This window comes from Carlito syrichta, unplaced genomic scaffold (assembly GCF_000164805.1).
Source record: "Carlito syrichta isolate Samal-C Ts95f unplaced genomic scaffold, Tarsius_syrichta-2.0.1 Scaffold312061, whole genome shotgun sequence".
Taxonomy (NCBI): Eukaryota; Metazoa; Chordata; class Mammalia; order Primates; family Tarsiidae; genus Carlito; species Carlito syrichta.
Window position 1 is genome coordinate 88,342 of NW_007256157.1, and position 16,999 is coordinate 105,340.

Below are 16,999 nucleotides of genomic sequence, written 5' to 3' on the forward strand. Positions count from 1 at the left end.
TTGCTAAACTTATTCCTACATTTTATTTTTGATGCCGGCCTTTGTCCTCTTTAAATAGGATGACCTCATGATGAACATATCACTGCAGGAAATGCTCTGTCTGGAGATGTTTCCTTGGTTGTAAAACGAGAAACCTGAGCTTGTTTTTATGGTTCCAGTTATTCCCCAGCCCTTTTTCCAGTCTGTATTTTGAATTTGCTTTTAAGAAGGCCCCTGTATCATATATATTAGTTGATTTGCAGTCATCAAGAGGGCTTCTCTACACTACAGGAGATAAAGGATGGGGAAGGGCTTTGGAGTTTAGCAAACCTTTGTCCCAGTATTCCTTTTACTGGCTGTGAGACCTTAAGCAAGTTACTTCACCTGAGCTTGTTTTTGTTGAGTGGGGCTGTTATTGAGCTAAGTAAACGAAAGCTCCTGGAATACTGCTAGGCCCCATTGGGCCCATTTCCTAGATTGATGTGTTCTAACAGCCCAGTTGGGAGACTTGTGGCTCCTTTTCTCTCTTCCCAACTATTTATTACAAACAATAAAAAACAGCACATAGATTGAAATCACCTTCCTGTATTGCTGACTCTGGAATAATCCACATCTATTCCCTCCCTAGCACTACTTCTGATCTGGGTAAGGGCAGCTGTTTTTCTTCTTCCAGTCTATTTAATGATTATTGTCCCCACTTCCTGCTTTCAACACTGCAGTGAGAATGTGCTGGTATTAACACTTCAACCCAGTTGTCTATAGCCAAAGAGGCAGAGCTATGAAAAATGAGTTAGCCGGGCTCGGTGGCTCAGCCTGTAATCCCACGCCTTGGGAGGCTAAGGTGAGTGGATTGCCTGAGCACACGGGTTTGAGACCCGCCTGGGCAACTTGGCGAGACCTCATCTCTGCAATAAAAAAAAAAAAATCAGCCGGGCATGGTAGCACGCGCCTGTAGTTCCAGCTACTTGGAAGGCTGAGGCGGAAGGATCGTCGGAGCCCAGCAGGTCGAGGCTGCGGTGGCCGTGAGTGGTTACTGCACTCCAGTCTGGGAGACAGAGTGAGACTCCAACTCAAAAAAAAAAAAAAGTTTACTGTTTGTAAATGGAAGGGAATTCTAAATATTTTTTTGGGAGCTCAGATCAATCCTGGGCCCCTAATCCAAGGGAGTTGAATGATACCGGGTGAGTTTTTCCTCACTCGTCTCCCTTCCCCAGTCTTCTCCCTTCCAAGATTCCCACTTCCATACATCCTTTCCAGAAATGTTTTATCCAGTCTACTCCCTCTTGCGTTACTTCTATCGCTCAGCACTTTAAGCATCATTCTTCTTTTCTAGACCACGAGGTTAGCTTGAGGGCAGGGTGGCATGGTTTTCACGTGTGCTCTGTCCATGTATAATCTAATGGGTCGGTGACCTGAAGCAAGTGGAAGCTTAAATACATTTTTCTGGGGCTGGCTGTGATTAATGCTATGTAAATTCATCTCAAATTGAGATGCCAGTTATGTGTTTTGAGACTGTAAAATAGAAACAAGTTTGAGCTAGATATTTGAGAACCTCCTTTAGCCTTTAGCAGTCGTATGAGACAACAGATCTGCCAACTGATGCCAAACCAGTTCAGAAATACTCTAATTTTAAAAACTTGTCATAGTCAATGTAGTGTTCAGCTGGAGGATCAATAACCTATTTTCTGAACACTCAGCACATTAGTGGACTCATGTTGTAATCTTCCTCTCATCCTTCTTTTATTTCTAGACGTTTTCCTTTCCTTCAAGCCAATTCCCTAAACTGTCTTCTCCATAGGGAGTTAGCAAAAGCAAAAAAGGAATGTATTGTTGTCCTAGCTTCAAGTTCTGGTTCTTAAGGAGTTACATGTGGATATGATCCCTCTTAGGTCCTCATTTTCTTCCCTGTTAAGATGAAGGTGAGCCGGGCTCAGTGGCTCGGCCTGTAATCCCGCGCCTTTGGGAGGCTGAGGTGAGTGGATTGACTGAGCCCGCGGGTTCGAGACCCGCCCGGGCAGCGAGACCTCATCTCTACAATAAATCAAAAAATCAGCTGGACATGGTAGCGCATGCCTGTAATTCCGGCTACTTGGAAGGCTGAGGTGGAAGGATCGCTGGAGCCTAGCAGGTCGAGGTTTGGTGGCTGGGAGCGGCCACTGCACTCCAGTCTGGGTGACAGAGTGAGACTCCAACTCAAAAAAAAGAAAAAAAAAAGATGAAGGTGAATAGAAGACCCTGAGGTCATCCTTAGGGGAACCATTAAAAGAAGGTTCTATATATCAAGGTGTTAAATGACTACTATCACTTCAACCTTGACATTTAGCTGACACTTGTAGTACTTTCCTCCTGAACTTTGGACAAATTCACCAAAATCTCTGTGAATGGATATATAATAGTTAAGGAGGCTGTAATTTAATGCTTCCATTTTTCCCTCTGAATCCTAAGCATCAGGCACTTAACCCAGTGTATTTCTAATTCAAAATGTGCTATCAAGAAGCGAAACAAAGTCAGGGTGTCTGTCTCACACAGTTTATTTAACAATAGGTAATAAGAAATCAAATTTAACAGTCTATACAGTGATCCAAAGTTCATATTTATAAGTAATCAACTTTAATTGCATGATTTACAACAGTTGAGGGTTTTTGCTTTCTATTTTCAAGTTTTACAGAAAGTGTGTGTGTGGGTGGGGGCAGGGTAAGGAGGAAGAAAGCAAGCAAAGAAGAAACCCCAGGGACATTTTGCATGTTAAAATCATCCCACCGGAATCGTTTCTTACCCTCTTTTTAATTTTTTCCTTTGTTAGATGTAAAAATAACGAAAAAAATTCTTTCAAGAAACAGAAACCACAATATAATACATCAATTTGGCAGCTGCCCCTGTATATTTTTGAAAAAGTCATTTTTCTCTCTACATGTACAAATTATTTTAATACTTGAAGTTTTACGCTCAGACTTACAGAATAGAAAATTTTTTGGAGCACAAAAGTTGACTTGAGGGGAAGAAAGGGATTTTTTTTTTAACATTTTTAAAAGAATGAACATCTTTGCACCCAGAGAAAAAAAATTGGTATTTTAATATATATTTATATATATTTATATATATATAGAATGTAAATTTAAAGTAACATTAACCCCTTTTCTCCTCTGGTTTTAGAAATGTTCTTTTTAACTCTTTCATAAAGTGAGGAAAATAGGGAAAAATGTCAACCATCTGCACCAGTAAATAATAACTATTAATATTACATATTTTCATTAATTTAAAAAAAATAATAAAACCTATTGGAGGTGCAAGGCAGGAGCATATGGTTGGCTTCACAGGCCTCAGCCTCCTCCCAGTGCACACTTGAACCACACACACAAGGGAAAAAAAAAAGGCTGGTGGTAACCAGCCATAACAAAAATATATTCTTTGTATTCTATCATCCCTCAGGTTCATCTCGCATGTTTGCTTTAAACCACAAACGGCTACTGCAGAGTTCTTATGTGTTCCAAGGAAAATTGTCTTTTAGGCTACGAAAGATTCAAAAAAATTGTTTTCAGTACAAAAAGTCTTGTTAAGAGAAAATAATTTTTTTGCTCCCAAAATACTACAAGGTGTCTCTAGTGTATGTCTAGTGTACTCTGTGAGAGGTTTGAATTCAAGTCTGAGTTATCGGTGCTGAGTCCCAGGTCCGTGGCGCTTGCACCATGGAGGTTTGCCATGCCTGGATTGCTAGCGAGCTGAGAAAGCATCGAATTCTGGTCCGGGCTGGCAAAATGCCCTTGTTCCATGGGGTTGGCCTGGGCAGCTACTAGTCCAGGATGTGGGGAACTGGTCTGTGGGGAAACGTGGTGTGGAGAAGGCTGAGGCTGCATCCTTGGGGATGGGCTGGAGTGGGGGGGCTGGGACTGTGGCCGTGGAGAAGGGACAGGCTGGGGAGAGCGCACTTGATTGGAGAGAGAATTAGGGATCTGCTGGCCTTGCAGGTGTGGGGACTGGGCCTGGTTTGGGAGCATATGCTGTTGCGGACTCATGGGGTTGGCTTGAGCAGGGGACCCCATCTGCTGCTGAAGGAGTCGCTGCTGATAGGCCTGTAGACTGGCTCCTGCCTCTGCTCCCAAGGCCTGGGGGAGCTGGCCAATTTGTCCCATATTCCCTTGTTGCATCTGTGGCATGTGATGCTGCATCCGCTGCTGCTGCTGCTGCTGCGGGGGGTAGCCAACTCCTTGGGGTTGCTGGAACTGGTTATGGTTGGCCATTGCAGGGCCTACTCCTGGCCCTGCTCCCTGCTGCTGCTGCTGCATCATCTGTTGTCGTCTCAAGATGTCTCGGAACTGCGATGGCATGGCGTTGTGATTCATGTTCATTTGCTGAGCCTGAGGGCTCATCCCTCCCATGGGTGGCTGAAGTTGCTGCTGCGGCTGCTGCTGAGGCAGGCCAGCCCTCTGGATGCCTGCCTGCATGGGATTCATGTTCTGCATGGCTGGACTGGCGTGGACCCCCTGCTGACCTGGTATGGTAGGTGGTTGCAGCCCTGGCTGCCCCTGGGGCATGCCAGGCTGCCCCGGGAGGGGTTGCGGATTTGAGTTGGCATACTTGGCAGCCCGCTGCTTGATGAATGCAGCCAACAGCTGGGGGTTGGCATGAAGGATACTAAGCACCTGTTGCTGCTGTAGGGGAGAGCTGGGAGACCTGAGAGTCCGCAAAAGGTTTTGTAAGGCTTGTTGAGAAACAGTGCCTGGTTTGAGTGGGCTCACACCTACTTGGCCCAATCCTGGTTGTGGAGCCATGTTCAAGGGTTGACCGTGCTGAGCCACTGACATCATGGCTGGCCTTGGCATTCCAGACTGTAGCTGCTGGGGCTGAGGCAATCCTCCTTGGGCCCAGGGTGGTTGTTGCTGCATCCCTGCTGGCCCCATGCCTGGCTCCAAATGCCCACTGGGACCTCTGGTCATGGGAGGTGGGTTCATACCCATGGGGGCCATGGGAGTCATCTGGGGCATCTGATGCTGGATTGGCCTTTGAAAAATTTGCACATGGGCCATCTGACGCTGTGTCTCAGCTGCTCTCTGAATCTGCATTGCCATTTCCACTGCGGCAGGTGGGGGCCCTGGAAGGGGCGGCTGAGCAGTCTGAGGAGGGGTTGGAGGGGTCACCTGGCCGGCTGCCTTACCCTGGGACACAGGGCCAGCGCCCTGAGTCCTGGGCAAGTAGGGTGGCATGCTGTTGGGAGGGGTGGGTTGAGGCTGAGCGGCGGGCTGGGGCTGGGGCGTCTGTGGGGTGGTTGGCTGCTGGCCGGTTGGTGTGGTTGGAGTGGCGGGCGTCGGGGAAGGCAGGCCCTGCTGCTGCCCCACCACACCGGTCCGCTGCATGCTGGCCATCCTCCTGCGGAGCATCTGGGCCTGCTGTAGCCGATGCTGCAGCTGCTGTTGCCGGAGCTTCTGCTTGATATTGAGGCAGAACGGCACGGGGCACTTGTTCTCCTGGCAGTGCTTGGCATGGTAGCAGCAGAGGGCAATGAGCTGCTTGCAGATTGGGCAGCCGCCATTGGTTTTTCGTTTGCACCCCTTGGTATGCTGCACAACGCGCTTCATCTTCTGGCAGGAGGGCAGGGAGCAATTGGCATTCCGGCACTGGCAGGCATGGACCAGAGACTGGATGCAGCGCTGGATACTCAGGCGACGAGAATCTCCGGGGCTCTGGGTGGCTGCTGCCTGCTGGTTGTTGCTCTCATCATCTAAGCCAAGACCTAGTTTCTCCATTTTGTGGTCATGGTTTTTAGTGTTATAGCAGGTGATACACAAGTCATAATCCTAGGGGAAAAACATAGGAGGTAAACTCTCCAACATTTAAGTCATTCAGAAGTATTTTAGATATTCTGTTTGGGCTAGATAAGCCCTTTTTATACAACAAAAACTAGCCTCTTTGGCTCTGCCAAACATGAGGCCAGGCCCCTTGAACCCCACAGGCCTACATAACATGTGGCTGTACTGCCACTCAGGTGGTGAGAACCCTGCAGAGCCCGCTGCCTCCTTACCACAACCTGGTGCCTACCTCACAGACAGTGCAGTGCCAGCGTGTCTCCACATGGTGCTTGCACTCATTGCAGGTGTAGACAAAGCGGTCCTGGCTCTGTGTGTGCAGCTCCACCAGCATGCACATGGTAGACCACTGAGCTCTTCGGAGTGAAGAGAACTCCAGGTGCTTGTCCCTTGCCAGGGTGAGAAATGCATCCCGACCATCCATCAGATCGCAGGGAATGAGAGGATCAGGATCAACAATGGGAGGCAGGGAGTTGGCAGCAGGGCCAGCAATGAGACGGATCACAAAAAAGACCTGTAAAATAGACAATCTCATTCTGACTCGAACTAGTGCACTGCCACAGCAGACAGGTATGTCAGACTGGGCACTGCTCCTCTACTGCTTCCCATCTCTGGTCTCTTCTTTGAGACTAACTGGAACAGACTTACAATTTGTATTCAGTGATTTAAAAAGGTTCATTCAATAATTCCTTCAGTCATCTTGCCTCAAAGCACTCTGTTTTAAGATAGAAATCCATGGTTTAACCTGAATCTAACTACAAGATACCAATCAGACAAATCCAAACAGAGAGATATTCTGCAAAACAACCAGCCTGGACTCATCAACAGAATGCCCATGTCATGAAAGGAAATAAGGCTTGAAAAGTGTTCCAAATGGGAGGAGGACTAGATGCAGTGGCTTACTCCTGTAATTCCTGTACTTTGGGAAGCTGAGGAGGGAAGCTTGCTTGAGCCCAGGAGTTTGAGATGGGCCTAGGCAACATAGCAAGAACTCTCCTCTACAAAAAATTAAAAAAATAAGCTGAGTGTGGTGGCACGTGCCTACAGTATGGACGCTGATGCAGAAGGATCAAGTATGGAGGCTGAGGCAGGATTGCTTGAGCCCAGGAATTGGAGGCTGTGGTGAGCCATGATCATGCCGTTACACTCCAGTCTGGACAACAGAGTAAGACCCCCACTAGGAAAAAAAAAATCTCCTTAGTCCTTTGTTGCTGAATAATAAAACTTTTGTTCACTGAAATTTGGGAAAAAAACCACCATCAACCAGGCTCGGTGGCTCAGTCTGTAATCCCGCGCTTTGGGAGGCTGAGGTGAGTGGATTGCCTGAGCCCGAGGGTTCGAGACCCGCCCGGGCAACTTGGCGAGACCTCATCTCTACAATAAATCAAAAATTAGCCAGGTGTGGTAGCGTACGCCTGTAGTTCTGGCTACTTGGAAGGCAGAGGCGGTCGAGGCTGCGGTGGCTGGGAGCGGCCACTGCACTCCAGTCTGGGTGTCAGAGACAGACTTCAACTAAAAAAAAAAAACCAAAAACCAAAACCAAAAAGTCACCATTAATTCCCATAACTGTTAGTGTAAAGGGTGCAACAAGAAGCTGGAATTATATACGTATTTGAAATTAATTAGTATATAATGAGAAACTCTTGTTAAACTAATAAAACATAAAACATCATCACCTCAAGAAATCTGGAACTTGCCAAACTTGTAATACCCTTGGGGCAGCGATGTTTGCTGCTTCTGTTACCCTATAGCCAAGCCAATACCTGAATTTATTTATTTTTTACTTAGAGTGGGAGTCTCACTCTGTCACCCAGCCTGGACTGCAATGGCAGGCTCCCAGCCACCGCAGCCTCAACTCGCTAGGCTCAGGTGATCCTTCCTCCTCAGCCTTCCAAGTAGCTGGAACCATAGGCATGCGCTGCCTTGGCAAGGAATTTTTTTGATTTGTTGTAGAGTTGAAGTCTTGACATATTGCTTAGGCTGGTCTTGAACCCCTGAGCTCGGCAATCCGTTTACCTCTGCCTCCCAAAGTGTTGGGATTACAGGCGTGAGCTATCACACTCGGCAATATCTAAATTTATAACCTAAATCGACAAACTTATTAAATGTCATGGGAAGTGTGCACAATTTAAGTCAAACCTATTTTACGTATTTTCTAATGGCCTTTCCCTATTGCCTAGAATTTTGTGGCATGGATAATCGTTGAAATAGCTAGTAACTATTAACTGGTAATCACTACCTAAGTGAGGTACCTACTAGAACTCAGGAATCCTTCCATTTCACTAACATGGCTGAGGTAATGGTATTAAAGCCTCTATTACTTATACTTCCATGACTGTATCAGCTCATTGGACTAATTTAAAATAAAAAAAGAGGTGGGGTAGAGTGTATGAAAAAATATTTTAAATACCTATATAGGTCAAGCACTATTATAATGAATACCTCTCTTAAAAAGGGGTTTTTGCTAACTATTTCTCAAAGAAAATTTTAGCCAATTTTTAGGTTTTACAAACCTAAAATCAAACTTCCAGTTTCCTCTCCATATTAACTGCCACTTCCTATTAAGGACTGAGAACAAAGAATCGAACTGAGATATTTAAAAAATACTGACATGAATTACTCTTCAAGTATCTATGATTTTATCTTACATATGTTAAAAGGGAAAGAAAAGCCCACATCTAGTTATTTTCCCAAACTACCTACAACAAATAAGCAATGTTGTAAGTACATATGTGAAAGTTTTTTTTTCCAATTTTTTTTCCTAATTCACTTTCAGAAGTGCTAACAGTCCATATTCTTATTCATTTTTTCCCCCAAAGTGTCATTATAGACAAATTAGAATGCCCCCAGTGGAGTTCTAAGAAGCTTGGTTAAACAGCAAAAATGCACACAAAGCCAATCTTCTGAAAAACAAGGACAAAGGTTCAACAAACTATGCTTGTAATTTTAAATAAGACACAATCCAACACCTAGGATTTGTAACACAACTGCATTGCTAAAGAAAGCCAAACATTTCCTTTTCTGTTATCTACTCTAACTACCCTTTTTTCCCTCCCAAATTACCCCTCAAATATTTCTTCCTTCTGAATTTCAAATGATCTCTTGCTCATGTCATAAATGCTAATTGGGATGGGCAGTCTTTTTTAGGAATCTTGCTGTGCTTTTCCAATTTCTTGTAGCTGCATCTTACCTCTTTATGTTTCTCCATGGTGGCATACAGTTTCTGTGAGAGGTCATTAGATACATTAGGCATACCAGGCTTTTTCTTATTGCCCCTACTCAGGCTGCTCTTATTTTTGCTTGTTTTCTTATTATTCTTCTTTTTAGCATTTTTGCTGTCTCCCTTTGTCACCTGCAGGGTAGCACAAAGGAAACAAGAAAATGCTAAAGTTTTTGTTAAGAAGTGATTTGGAAATAATGCTGAAGGTAAGAAGACTCTTCCTTCTTTGAAATGAGAATATAATCTTATGCTCATCTTAGTGTTACTAGCTGCTTTCTTCACATATTCTTCTTTTCAAGCTGTTATTTACAGTAATATATTTGACCTAATTTTCTACCATGAGGAAACTCCTTCATTAAGGCAACGCCAGCCTTTTAGCTTTTGTATAGAAGAAACACAGAGTTTGTATGTAGACCCTGCTGATGGAATGCATCCCAGATTTGGGGCTGGGGAACAAAGAATGGGTGGCAGAGTGCATGGAAGTGGGAAGCCAGTAGACTTTGGCTGCAACTCCTTCTACTCATATTCTAGAATTTTATGAGCCTACAAAAACAAAACAAAACAAAAACACCCTGAAATCCATTTAGTCACTGAACTTAAAACTACAAGGCTACAAAGAGTTCATGTTGTGGCAATTTTTCTTTTTTGAGAAACTTGTCCATGGCAGGTATTTATGCCATGAATCTTCCTTTTCTCTTCTCCTCTTCTTGCTAATAAACTGTTTTAAAACTTAAAACTTAAAAAAAAGAGTTCATGTTGTAACGGACTATTTAAGGACGACTTTAGTAAATCAGATCCAATGGAGATAATTCTAGATATGCTATGGGGAAATAAATGATGAGATTACTAAGCCAGGTTCTAAATGGAAGACAGGCCAATTAGGTCCAGGCCTGTTTTTATATAGCCAGGAATGAATATATTTTACCTATTATAAGAAGGGTTATTTAGGCCTGGCACTGTGACTCATGCCTGTAATCCCAGCATTCTGGAAGCCTGGGACAGAAGGATTGCTTGAGTCTAGGAGTCTGAGACCAGTCTAGGCAACACAGTGAAGCCCTATCTCTATGAAAAATTAGCCAATGTCTTGGTGTGCACCTGTAGTCCTAACTGCTTGGGAGGCTGAGACAGAAGGACTGATTGAACCCAGAAAGCTGAGGGTGAGCTGTGATCATGCTACTGCACTCCAGCCTGGGTGACAGTAAAACCCTGAATCCAAAAAAAAGAAAAAAAAAGAGAGAACTGAATATGCCAGAGATGATATGTGGCCCACAAGGCCTAAAATATATTCGTAGATTGATAGTCTGGTCCTTTATTTATTTTTTGAATCAGAGTCTCACTCTGTCACCCAGGCTGGAGTACAGTGGCACACTCACAGCCACCGCAGCCCTGACCTGCTAGGCTCAGGTGATCTTTCCACCTCAGCCTTCTAAGTAGCTGGAACTACAGGCGCGCGCCACCACGCCTGGCTAATTTTTGGATTTACTGTAGAGACGAGGTCTTGCCATGTTGCCCAGGCTGGTCTCGAACCCCTGGGCTCAGGCAATCCTCTCACCTTAGTCTCCCAAAGTGCTGGGATTATAGGCGTGAACCACTGCACCCAGCTCATAGTCTGGTCCCTTAAGTAATTTTCTATCAGTTTTTCAGGAACTCCTTCTGTTTCTTTTTATTAGTTTATATTCTTCAAAGTCTGAGATAATCATTTTAAAAGGGGGTCTGGTCAAAGTGGAACCATGGAAATAGAACCCTAGTAACTTTTCTAAGCCAACACTTTTTTATCCAATATAAAGAGCTCTTTCACACCTGAGAGTTTTAAAACCAAATTGAACATTTACGCTTGCTTCTGGATTACATAATAGATAGAAATTGGAAAGGAAACAGTGCTCTTACATCTGTGCTTTCATTGCTGGTATTTTCTTCTCGCTTTCTCTCTTCCTCCTCCTGTTCCAGTTCCTTAATGCTTTCTTCCAGAACATTGGGCCAGAAATCACCTTCAAAGTAAGGCAATTCCTTTGCACTTGTTAATCGATCCTCAGTAGCTTGTTTAAAAATATCCTGCAAAAATATCCACATACAAATAGGAATTTCTGTGGTGTTTTTAAAAGCACAGCTGACACACGAAACATGAAAGATTAAAACGTCTTGTACATTAACCCAAGTAATCCATTTTTTTTTTTTTTTTTTTGAGTTGGAGTCTCAGTCTGTCGCCCAGACTGGAGTGTAGTGGCACGCTCCTGGCCACCACAGCCTCGACCTGCTGGGCTCCGGCGATCCTTCCGCCTCAGCCTTCCAAGTAGCCGGAATTATAGGCACGCGCTACCACGCCTGGCTAGTGTTTGATTTATTGTAGAGACGAGGTCTCGCTGAGTTGCCCGGGTGGGTCTTGAACCTGCGGGCTCTAGCAATCCACTCGCCTTGGCCTCCCAAAGTGCTGGGATTACAGACTGAGCCACCGAGCCCGGCCCCGTATTTTTAAAAAAGATAAAAACGTCTTCTGGAAGCTGGCAGAGATTTTATACCTAAGTCAAATGTCAGGGAGGTATGCAGTGTCATAAATAGTGAAAAGACTTGATCTGAAGTTAGTATTTCCGGTGTTTTTTTTTTTTAAACCTACAAAGGCAGAACGTTTATATGCCTTTATAGAAGAACTAAGTGCCAAGTGAGCCTCCCAGGTTCAATGATGCAGCGGCATACGATGTAGCCTTTACCATCCATACCTTTTGACAGAATGACATGTGATGTAAGGCATACCCCTCCTCCTTGCACTTATTCTTGGAATTTCCACAGCTTTAACTGAACTACGTTCAGAACAACCAAAACTACAAATATTCAAAACTAGTTGCTTTAGAATGATTTGCAGGGCTGCTTGGGAAAACATCCAGTTGATGTTTTTCTCCAATTTAGTAGTTCATGTTCATATCATGAATAACCCATATTCATGAATGTTTATAATATTCTATTAAGAATACATTTTAATTAACTGAATGTCTAAAAAAGGGATTTTTTTCAGAAGCTGGGTTTTTTTACTTTGAAAATTCTGAATATACAAAATAAAAATACTTTATCGAATTCTACAAATTACATGAAGAGGTAGAACAGAAGACTTTAGTTTAAAATAAGTTAAATAATAAAATACAAAGCAGTAAGATTATTACATTTCCAAACTACTGTTCCCTCCCCATGCTCCAACTGACCTTGTAGTCATGGACGATACGCTCTGACACAGCCTTGTCAAGCATCTTTTTGTACCACTCCTGTAGTCGCTTAGGCTTGGGTATCTTCTGGTCAGGAGGATGACAATGGAAGATATAGTCATCTCCCTCACTTGGTGGACATGCCCAAATATGCCCTGTTGTGTATCTAACAACACAAAGAGAAGGATCATTAAAGAGAAAAGACCATCCATTCTAGATAGAATGCTATACTTTAAGTCACAAAGTGGAGCCAATATTGAAACCAATGGTTTCTTCCAAGGTAACACAGAGTGCAAAACCTAATATCAGATTAACATCGTGAGGCCAGAGCTAGGCATAACCCACACAACCAATAATGGATCTCAACTTCTTTTAGAGGTCACTGAGGAGTGCTTTCATAAAGGGAATGACTTAGCCCTGGATCCAAAATCTCCAAATTTGCATTTTAAGACCAACTGAAGGTAGCAGTTCAAAGGAAAACGAGCCTACTTTAACAAGGGAACTACTTTAACAAAGGCAAATTGTTGAAAAGCAGAAAACTTCAAGAAGAGCTGGTGAATATTCTCAAGGACATATGTACTTTAAAGCTAAGAAATATCTCTAGAGTGATTTTTGGTCTGCATACTCAGGTATAAAAGGATCACAAGTGCAGTTAAAGATTCTGTCCTCAAATGAGGAACAAACCAAATTCCAAAATGTACCTACATGCGGAACTGAACAAAATGAATGTGGGATGGGTGGAACTAGTGTCAAAATATCCATTTCTTTCCTACTGGCCCCATTAACTTCAAAGGGGAGACAACAAAGTTGGAAAGAAGGCAAAAGGTTACATATCTGCACATTTTAGCCTATATCTCAACAGAATACCACATTAATTATATTTCTTTAAGGAAATGTTCTTTATCAATATGCTTACCCTAATTTCTTGACATATTCTAAGTATCCAATTAGAATTTCATGATACACTGCAGTCCTCAAGCATTTAGGACGGAAGAAATGAACACTATCGAGGTAAGATATGTATACTCTCCTATCAAATCAGGAGGAAAAAAAACAAGTCAAGTTACATAATAAATTCTTTTTCCAGATAGCTAAAAACACCTTTCCCACTCTCCCATACTTCTGGATCACAATGTCATTCACAATTCTCAGCATAGTCAGGTGAAAACTAGACTGTGGATCCTTTAGGGAAGTTTAGTGAGCCTGTGGCTTCATCATACCTGTAAGCACCTCGCAGTGCTTGGCACATACTACATCAATCAATATTTGCTGATTCAACGTTTTTTGGTAGCATTCTTATTATGGCCTTTATACTATTTCAGGAGATAAGAAAATTCTACCCTAATCTGTATGACATAACTCAGAGAAATACTTAACAATCTAGATTTAAGCACATTTCCTGAACAGTAGCATTTGTTTCCAAATTCCAATTTCAGGCTCATATCCTCTTCTTTATGAATATGACCACAAAAGAACAGTATTGAGCAGTTATTTTCTATTATCTGGATTGGTTTTTGAATCTGTTTCACTTTAATACTATTGGACACTTGAGATTTTGCATTTCCAAGCCAAGCATACCAAACATTTTTTTGCCCCTTATGCTTTTCTACATCTTACAACTTGAATGCCCCCCTCCCCCCAAATTAGGAGCTAGCCATAAAGTCATACCTCTGGTTGGGTGGAGGGCAGTCAGAGCCATACTCCTGAACATGCATACCGAAGAAGCACAAGTCAACTCCATCAATCTCTTCAAAGGCAAAGAGGGCTTTGGTTCGGTATGGAAAGGATTCTGCCATCTCTCCACTGTCCACAAACCTGTACAATTCAAAAGGAGGGTGGAGGGACCACAACATTCCTTTTTCAGACTGGAATCACCAACAGTAACCACATATGAACAACTGTGGACCCAGGAGAGAAAGAAATAGAAAATGACTAGCTAGATACCTTGCTTTCATGCCTGGTTTGACTTCCACAGTTTTGTCAGAAGCATGAACTACCCTTACAGTGACTTCTCCTGACTCTGGGTGATTTTGTCGCCTCAGAAAGTCATTCACACGATTCTCCAAAAAGGTGCCAAGCCTGGTAGATGGCAACCCTAGGAATGTAAAGATTATGTTACCAAGGCAAAAATGTATTACTGTCAGTCTTAAGGGCAAAATCTCAAATCTCATTTGTACTTTTTTCAATACAAATAGGATAACTTCCTGGAATTTAAAAAACTTAGCAAGGCAGTCAATACTTTGCAGATGGGCATATCATACTTATGCAGGGACCTTTCCAATTTTAGTGTATGTGCTGTTAAAGCAGACACAGTACTCAATCATTTCTAAGTATCACTTTCCCCAACTTTTCAGATTTTTTTTTAAAAGCAAGATTTATTAAGAGGACAGAAAAGCTCCCACAGTGGGAGGGGACCAGAGGGGTTGCCCAACTTCCCATTTCTGATTTTGGAAGAGTTAAAAATATAGAACAATGAACATTTATATGTGCTTTGCCTAGCAGATGGCAATATTTTAAAATAATAAAGGTGGAGCATTTTGAGAAACATTATAAAAATCAAAGCAATCTATAGGTCAGCAAAATACTATAAAACTAAACCAAATATTACATTGAGATTATTCATGTCAATTACTTGTATAATAAAATTTGACACCTTCTTTCATAATAGGAAAAATCACATAAAGTAGCTCCCAAAATGGTATGGACTAAATTGAGGGAATCACTCATAGGATGGTAATTCTGGCCCATCATTTCCACATCTGGCTACCATTATGAAGTGCCCCAATAAGGAAAAAAAGTAGCAATAGAGAAAACATTATACAGAAACATTTTACAAATTCTTTCCTTAGAAATTTTTATCTTAGTCTAATGAACTTCACATCAAAAAGTATATTATAGATTGCCTTTTACTAGATTACAGACTTATTTTATTTTGACTCAGATCACTACTCTGATTAAATACAAACTAATTCATTTTGAATGGTTTCTTCTTAACTAGGTTTCAGAAGTTCTGCCAAGATTTACCTGTAAGAATGAAACTTACTTTTAGCAGAAAACTTATTTTCTTTCCTAGTTCGTGCAGTTTTCTTTAAACAGCCATCACAGACAAATCTAAAATATAAATCAAGACTTTGCTTATACAATTTTAGAGACACCTCTAAAGTAACATATATAACAAAATCTATCATCTGAATAAGGTTAAGATTCAAAAAACAATCTGGTAGAAATATTTCTAAACTTAAAAAAAAAATTCCTTTTACTACTTGGAAGGCTGAGGCGGAAGGAACACCTAAGCCCAGCAGGTCGAGACTGTGGTGGCCGTGAGCATGCCACTGCACACCATCCTGGGCGACAAGAGTGAGATTCCAACTCAAAAGAAAAAAATTTCTTTTTACATTTTATTTTTGTAAGCCAGGTGCGGTAGCTCATGCCTGTAATCCCAGCACTTTGGGAGGTGGAGGTGAGAGGACTGCCTGAGCCCAGGGGTTTGAGGCCAGCCTGGGGAACTTGGTGAAATCCCATCTCTACAATAAATCAAAAAATTAGCTGGTTGTGTGGTGTGCGCCGTGGTTCCAGCTACTTGGAAGGCCGAGGCAGAAAGATCACCTGAACATAGCAGGGCAAGGCTGCGGTGGCCATAAGCGTGCCATTGTACAAGCCTGGGCAATGGAGTGAGACTCCAACTCCAAAAAAACAAAAAAATCAACTTGAAGTGTATAATAAACATAAATTAGTCCTAAGAAAAAGTAAGCATGCCAGGCATGCCTGTAATCCTAGTTTGCCTGAGCCCAGGATTTTGAGACCATCCTGGATGACATGGTGAGACCTCATCTCTACAATACAAAAAAAGAAGTATAATATAGTTATAAATATTATCTTCATCTAGGTGACTAATCCAGAATTGCAAGAATCATATGAAGCCTCTTAATCATTCTTACCAAGCCTGTGACTAAGAAAAGCACTCTAAAGGCACACTTAAAGGCATATCACACTGAAAATTAAAAAGTAGCCACTGAACATCACCATTTGTAATTTTCCTTAGTGTTATTGTCTGGAAATTTAGCTTCCCTTTTCTTATGACCTCCACATCGGCATCATTAATTAGTCTAAGAACAGAGCAGAAGGCAGTGGGGAGATTCCATCCTAATGAGAGGCACTTAATGCTCCAGATCTTACTTCCTTTGGAATATGGCTGGGATCAGCCTCATTATTGTAGAACGATAGGTGGCCTTCCTCTCACTGGACAATTATATGTTGGTAACAACAGCTATATAACTTACTATCCCATATCCTCACCAAAAGATATTTAAATCAAACCCCTTTCCAGAGTCACTGTTTAGTATCCCATTCCCAGTTAGTGTTTTCTGAGGTGGGAACTGAACTGTTCCCCTATGTCCCCTTCTAATATTTTTATCTTCTAATTTTTCTACTGCAGTATAAATAACATCGAAACCTTGGTAAATTTAATTATGTCTAACAACTGTCTGCTGGTTTCCAGATGCCTTATCACAGCATTCACTTTTTTTTTCTTTTTTGAGTTGGAGTCTCACTCTGTCACCCAGACTGGAGTGCAGTGGCACCCTCCCGGCCACCGCAGCCTCCACCTGCTGGGCTCTGGCGATCCTTCCGCCTCAGCCATCCAAGTAGCTGGAACTACAGGGTGCGTGTTACCACGCCCGGCTAATTTTTTTAATTTACTGTAGAAACGAGGTCTTGCCAAGTTGCCTGAGCCCGTGGGTTCGAGGCCCGCCTGGGCAGCAAGACCTCATCTCTACAATAAATCAAAAAATCAGGTGGGCGTGGTAGCG

The 16,999-nt window shown here is 42.6% G+C and overlaps 1 protein-coding gene across 1 annotated transcript in view; it reads right to left on the reverse strand.

Annotated features, from left to right (window-relative positions):
* Positions 1–2,492: 2,492 nt before the first annotated feature.
* Positions 2,493–16,999, reverse strand: part of EP300 (E1A binding protein p300) — a 51,355-nt gene continuing 36,848 nt past the window's right edge. The window contains exons 21-29 of the mRNA XM_008069474.2: positions 15,235–15,302; positions 14,136–14,286; positions 13,860–14,006; positions 13,108–13,221; positions 12,192–12,357; positions 10,888–11,052; positions 8,971–9,132; positions 6,013–6,294; positions 2,493–5,771 (exon numbers count right to left, since the gene is read on the reverse strand). Of these exons, the coding sequence (XP_008067665.1) occupies positions 3,579–5,771; positions 6,013–6,294; positions 8,971–9,132; positions 10,888–11,052; positions 12,192–12,357; positions 13,108–13,221; positions 13,860–14,006; positions 14,136–14,286; positions 15,235–15,302 (3,448 nt within the window). The 3' untranslated portion in view covers positions 2,493–3,578. The remainder of the gene's footprint in view (positions 5,772–6,012; positions 6,295–8,970; positions 9,133–10,887; positions 11,053–12,191; positions 12,358–13,107; positions 13,222–13,859; positions 14,007–14,135; positions 14,287–15,234; positions 15,303–16,999) is intronic.